Raw genomic sequence first — 7500 nt, forward strand, 5'->3', positions numbered from 1 at the left:
AACACTCGTAACACAGAGGTCCTCTGTTCTAGGTGTCAGTTCCTAGGTGTGAGCTTTATAATCTGATATAATCAGTGCCCTTTATCCACTGCCATAACCCACCATCATGTGCACCGTATGCATGCATATATATTGCATATATACTGTATATATTTCTATATATCTATATGGAGAAGCCGTCTCATGTAGTCCCCTGAAACCCTCAAAACCCCCTGAAAGTGAGCGATGAGTGAGCTGCATCTTGTAACCAGCACCAGCTCTGCTGACTTTAGTGGTCCATGGTGGGGGAACAGCCATCTTTATTCATCTTGAGGGCATCATCTAACCAGTGCAGTCCCTCCTCTTCCTCATCTCCTCCTGACTTGCGTGATACACCCATGTGGACATTACACATGCAGGCATCTTCTGAGAATCATCACCAGCAACACCTCTAGCATCTCCCCTAGACTTGTGCGGTTCATACGGAAGAAGGGAACACGGAAATAAAGGGGAAGGGATCTTATGGGGGACCAGGATCCTGTGGGAATCCTCTAGGGCCGTTTGCAGGCCTGTGCTGACCATGGGTGCGGTGTGTGTGTGTGTGTGTGTGTGTGTGTGTGTGTGTCCCTCAGATCTGCCCATGCAGTTGAACGCGGCGCTGTTCGAGGCCAACGGGCACTGTGGCTACGTGCTGAAGCCGCCGGTGCTGTGGGAGCGCTGCTGCCCCCTCTACCAGAACTTCTGCCCCATGGAGCGGGACACGGAGGGCATGGAGCCCACCACCTACACCATCACGGTTAGAGCTGACACACACACACACACACACACACACACACACACACACACCACCTACACCACCTACACCATCACGGTTAGAGCTGACACACACACACACACACACACACACACACACACACACACACACATACACCACCTACACCATCACGGTTAGAACATACTGCATACAGAGTTACACACACGCATACACATACACACACACACACACACACACACACACACTCATACACAAACACACACCACCTACACCATCACGGTTAGAGTTTATATACACACACACACACACACACACACACACACACACACACACACACACACACACACACACACACACACACACCACCTACACCATCACGGTTAGAGCTGATACACACACACACACACACACACACACACACCACCTACACCATCACGGTTAGAGTTTATATACATATACACACACACACACACACACTCATACACCATCACGGTTAGAGCTGATGCACACACACACACACACACACACACACACACCACCTACACCATCACGGTTAGAGCTGATACACACACACACACACACACACAGACATACCACCTACACCATCACGGTTAGAGCTGATATACACACACACACACACACACACACACACACACACTCATACACCACCTACACCATCACGGTTAGAGCTGATACACACACACACACACACACACACACACACAGACATACCACCTACACCATCACGGTTAGAGCTGATATACAAACACACACACACACACACACACACACTCATACACCACCTACACCATCACGGTTAGAGCTGATACACACACACACACACACACACACACACACACACACACACACACACACACAGACATACCACCTACACCATCACGGTTAGAGCTGATACACACACACACACACACACACACACACACACACACACAGACATACCACCTACACCATCACGGTTAGAGCTGATACACACAGGCACACACACACACACACACACTCATACACCACCTACAGTCCTACACCATCACGGTTAGAGCTGACACACACACACACACACACACTCATACACCACCTACACCATCACGGTTAGAGCTGATACACACACGCACACACACACACACACTCATACACCACCTACAGTCCTACACCATCACGGTTAGAGCTGATACACACACACGCACACACACACACACACTCATACACCACCTACAGTCCTACACCATCACGGTTAGAGCTGATACACACACACACAACACCGACACCATCACGGTTAGAGCTGATACACACACACACACATACACACACACACACACCACCTACACCATCACGGTTAGAGTTTACACACACACACATACACACACCACCTACACCATCACGGTTAGAGCTGATACACACACACACACACACACACACACACACACACACACACACACACACACACACACTCATACACCACCTACACCATCACGGTTAGAGCTGATACACACACACACACACCACCTACACCATCACGGTTAGAGTTTACACACACACACATACACACACCACCTACACCATCATGGTTAGAGCTGATACACACACACACACACACACACACACACTCATACACCACCTACACCATCACGGTTAGAGCTGATACACACACACACACCACCTACACCATCACGGTTAGAGTTTATACACACACACCACCTACACCATCATGGTTAGAATTTATACACACACACACATACACCAACTACACCAGTGGTTCTCAAACTTTTTCTTTCATTCCCCACTTTGATCCAGGGGGCTTTCTCGAGCCCCACCTGTCCATCATCGCTCTATAGAAAGTATAGGTCAAGCTCAAAATTATCATATTTATAACGTCACTTGCTAAATATACATCAGTAGGCCTAACAAATAACAGTTAGGCTACTAAAGATAAATATCAGTTAAAAAATAGAGAAAATAAAAATCTAAATCAATGACCAATAACGTCAGTTTTTTGTCATTGACAAGGTGTCAATCCTTGCTTCAAAAAAAGCTGATTTCCAATAATACAGCAAAAGGGCCAACTATATGCTACCATTGTGTTATAAATGAAGTTCAACACTCTCACAACCTTGTTAAAAATCTTATTCAGGTCAAGCCTTGACGCGAGCGCTTCCCTGAATGAAACAGTCCGTCTGTTGCGCATCAGACACTACCCTCTTTATCACGACGATAGCATTTCTTTTACCTGCTATCGTCTGTGCGCCAACCGAGCAAAGTCCCTCACAGTTTTCCCATTTGATGTCCTGTTCTGCCAGGTAGACTAATTGTTGAGATCAATGTTGAATAGTTCATCTGCAGTGGCCCTACTTTTGGCATACTCGCAGAATCTTCGCCCGCTGTCAAGTTAACAAAGCGGACATAAGCAATAACTAAGCCACCTTTGTGGTGGCCTTGTCCACTTGCAAGGCAAAACATGAGTGTTTGCGTTTGTCAAGCAGTTGTTCTCAAGATCGCAGAACAGCAATTGTGTCGTCGGACAGATAGCCAAGATCAATTTTACTGCGCTCGTCTCGAACATAAACGGGTTTTTTTTCCCCGCTGCAATTAAATCCGACATCAATTATTTTTTTCGGACTATGGTTCAAGGACAGACATTCTCATCTGGTCAGTGATAGGCCTACACGAGTCTAGATTACCTTGTTTGTGTTTGTTTTGTGAGATGGAGGTGCATTCTCGTAATTATCAATAAAGAAAGGCACAGGCTACAGATTAAAAAGAAATCTCCGGTTTTTCACGTCAGCTCGCGCCCCACCTGGCATGTCTCTGCGCCCCACTAGTGGGGCGCGCCCCACAGTTTGAGAAACGCTGAACTACACCATCACGGTTAGAATTTATGCACACACACACACGCACACACACACACACACACACTCACACACACACCACCTACACCATCACGGTTAGAGTTTATACACACACACACATACACCAACTACACCATCACGGTTAGAATTTATGCACACACACACACACACACACACACACACACACACCACCTACACCATCACGGTTAGAGCTTATATACACACACACACACACACACACACACACACACACACACATACAGTACCACCTACACCATCATGGTTAGAATATACTGCATACAGGGACACACACACACACACACACACACACACACTCACACACACATACTCCCACACACATACTCCCACAGAGCCTACAGTGTTTCTTGAAGTTGAAAAACATCCATAAATGTCCAAGCCCTTACCTGTGTGTGTGTGTGGTGCAGGTGGTGTCGGGTCAGAACGTGTGCCCGGGCAACACGGCGGGCAGCCCGTGCGTGGAGCTGGAGGTGTTGGGCGCGCCCTGCGACTGCGTCCACTACCGCACCAAGCCCATCCACCGCAACCCGCTCAACCCCATGTGGAGCGAGAGCTTCGCGCTGCCCGTCCACTGCGAGGACGCCGCCTTCCTGCGGCTGGCCGTGGTGGAGAACAACAGCTCGCAGGTCACCGCCCAGCGTATCCTGCCGCTCCACGCGCTCAAGACCGGTGAGCCACCGCCACCACCGGACACTCACTGACCACTCACTCACTGACCACACACTCACTGACCACACACTCACTCACTCACTGACCGGACACTCACTGACCACACACTCACTCACTGACCAGACACTCACTGACCACACACTCACTCACTGACCAGACACTCACTCACTGACCACACACTCACTCTCTGACCACTCACTCACTGACCACACACGCACTGACCACACACTCACTGACCAGACACTCCACTCTTTTACATCACATGTGGTCATGCTGAGATAGATGAGATGTAAACTTTATCATAATGCTCATCCTGACCTTCTGTTATTGTGTCCACACTTCAATATATGCATAAATAGAAAGAGGGGGAGAGTTTGGGTCAGTATTGATCCTTTACTAGTTGAAGTGGCTAGTACATCAAGTTTTGACCTCAAGTTATGTTTGATGTACTGTTGCATGTTAGTTAATTGACTATTTAGTAGTTCCGTTTAAATGCATCTTACTTTCCCATGTGTAATATTGGCTCTTGTGCCTCTAATGTGTCCAGGCTACAGGCACTTGACCCTGAGGAACCAGCACAACGAGTCCCTGGAGGTCACCAGCCTCTTCATCTTCAGCCGCAGAGTGGAGGAGAGCGCCGCTGCTGCCGCAGTACCTGGTGTCACCACAGGGGGCGCTGTGTCCTCGGTCTCCAGTGGAGGCCTGGTTCCTGGGCTCCCTGCTGCTATGGTGAGCGGCTCACTAGCGCACCCTGGTGGTGTGACAGACTGACACGATCTCAAGAAGTGTTGGAATTTGTGTTTGTGTGTGTGTGTGTGTGCGAGCGAGCGCGCGCATGTGCTTTAGCTCATTAGCCCACATTCCTAAGCTGCCCACGGTGTGTGTGTGTGTGTGTGTGTGTGCGTGCGTGTGCGCGTGCGCGCTCTCGTCACATACCACAGGCAGCATATCAGCCGGTCAGTAGTTTATCCTGCAGCTTACTAATCTCATTCCTGACCTTGCTCTCCGAGCGCCAGTTTAAGACGAGCATTTCCCATAACACGCTCCTCTCTAGACCTAAATAAACTCATTCATTGTGCCATTGTCACACACACACACCCGCCCACCCGCCCACGCTGAGTGTGAACGGCGGTCAGAACCCAGCCGCTGACCAGATAGTGCCCGTCCGTCCAGCGCAGGCCCTCAGACAGGAGGAAGTGAGCCGCAGGGCTAAGACAACAGCGGAGATATTTCTTTTGTTTGTAAAAGGAGGCGCGCGGAGAAAGCTCGTCCAAACAGTCCACTGGCCATCGCAGGCCGGTCCGGTCTGGTCTGGTCTGTCTCTAAAAAAGGAGATGGTATGGGGCAGTGAGAGTGACGCAGGGTGGACGGACGATGGAGAGGCAGGACGTGACGGAGAGAGAGAGAGAGGTAGAGCGGGGGGGGGGGGGCTGGACCAGAGTGACCGGAGAGGCATGAGTGAGGGGCCATGGTGCCACAGCCAATCAGCTGATGAACTCGGAGATAAACAGCCAGAGCCCGGACCCAATGTCAACAGGCACGTTGGTATCAGCATGGAGAATGGCCGAAGGACGGACTCTTGGACAGTTCTCAAAAGTATTGTGTTTCATTGAAAAGCCAGTGGGAATTTCCCAGTGCCATGAAAAATTCCAGGTTCAACAGAACTTGTTTCAGTTTTCATTTTTAGTCATTTGACATTTGACGTTTGAGCAAAAGGGTAAACTGGTGTAGTGGTGCCGCAAGCATGAATGCAGAATTGATGGGCAGACATAATGAAAAGAGTGTGTGTGTGTGTGTGTGTGTGTGTGTGTGTGTGTGTGTGTGTGTGTGTGTGTGTGTGTGTGTGTGTGTGTGTGTGTGTGTGTGTGTGTGTGTGTGTGTGTGTGTGTGTGTGTGTGTGTGTGTGTGTGTGTGTGTGTGTGTGTGTGTGTGTGTGTGTGTGTGGCGCTCGGGCCTTAACCTGCTCTGCCCCTCCTGTGTGTCCCGTGTAGCTGTTCAGCACTGAGGAGCGGCGCGCTGCTGTCCACTACAAGGTGACGGTTCACGGAGCGCCAGGGGCCGAGGCCTTCACCGTGGTGACCGTGAGGGAACACACCACCGCCAAACAGACCATACGCATGGTGAGACACGGGTGCAGTACACAACCATACAAGGACACACACACACACACACACACACGCAATCAATCTGCCGCTCCTTTACACACACACACATCCACACACACTCAATCTCTCTCCTTTACACACACACACACACATAATCAATCTCTCTCTGCTTTACATACAGTACACACACACAGGCACACACAGGCACTTACACACACACACACACACACACACACACACACACACACACACACACACACACACACACACACCGACACCGACACACTGAGTACAGTACAAGTATTCTGCCTGATGAAAACCAGATCAAGTCCCCCATATTTATCTAGAAGTGAGCATGACAACAATCCCCTTCAGCTGTGGCGCACAGACACTCCCCAGAGCTGCTCTACGGGCTCCTGGACTTCCTCTCAGAGATGACAGGGACACAGCGCTGATCCACATAACTGATTATGCCACAGAGGGAGGTTGACGGCTCTGTGAATTTGGACGGCTGAGGTCAGATCAGAGCCTCTCGACCCCCGTTCTTTGTGATCGTGTGGGAAGTCAGAGAGCTCTGTGTGTGTGTGTGTTGTGTGTCAATGGCCTCCTGTGTGAGGCTGGGCACTGTCTGAATTCCATTGGTATTGCTCAGAGTTTCTCTCCACCAAAACACTAGTGACTTCAGTGCAAGTGTATGTTGTAGTAGTGGAACATATGTAGTCATGATTAACTGTGTGTGTGTGTGTCTTTCTTTATTCAGCTTCTGGCCAGTTCCCCGGCAGGGGACAACACCGACTCTGATTCGGACTCGGACTCCAGCGCGGGCTACTTCCTGTCTGAGGAGAGGGTTCCTCTGTCCAAGGAGAAGGGTGACTGCAGGAGGCTGTCTCGCTGGCGCCCCCTAGCGCCTGAAGAGGAGGTGGTGCGGGTGGTGAACAGCTGGCCCCCAGAGGAGGGATGCATCGGGAGACTGTGGCTCAGAACTCAGGAGGAGGTACTGCTCTAGCTCCACACCTATCAGTGCTACAAATGAATCTCTTACTGTTTGTTTTAAGAACAATGATTTATTTTT

The 7500-nt window shown here is 49.9% G+C and overlaps 1 protein-coding gene across 8 annotated transcripts in view; it reads left to right on the forward strand.

The window, feature by feature from the left end:
- The window catches only part of plce1 (phospholipase C, epsilon 1), an 82301-nt gene that overhangs the window by 69944 nt on the left and 4857 nt on the right, over positions 1-7500 (forward strand). For all 8 annotated transcript variants that reach the window (XR_009936963.1, XM_062527123.1, XM_062527126.1 and 5 more), the window contains 5 exons: positions 612-775; positions 4062-4323; positions 4871-5052; positions 6315-6443; positions 7189-7422. Coding sequence is in view for 7 of the 8 variants with exons in the window: in XM_062527123.1 (XP_062383107.1) it covers positions 612-775; positions 4062-4323; positions 4871-5052; positions 6315-6443; positions 7189-7422 (971 nt within the window). In the remaining variant the exon portion in view is untranslated. The remainder of the gene's footprint in view (positions 1-611; positions 776-4061; positions 4324-4870; positions 5053-6314; positions 6444-7188; positions 7423-7500) is intronic.

This window comes from Sardina pilchardus, chromosome 22 (assembly GCF_963854185.1).
Source record: "Sardina pilchardus chromosome 22, fSarPil1.1, whole genome shotgun sequence".
NCBI lineage: Eukaryota > Metazoa > Chordata > Actinopteri > Clupeiformes > Clupeidae > Sardina > Sardina pilchardus.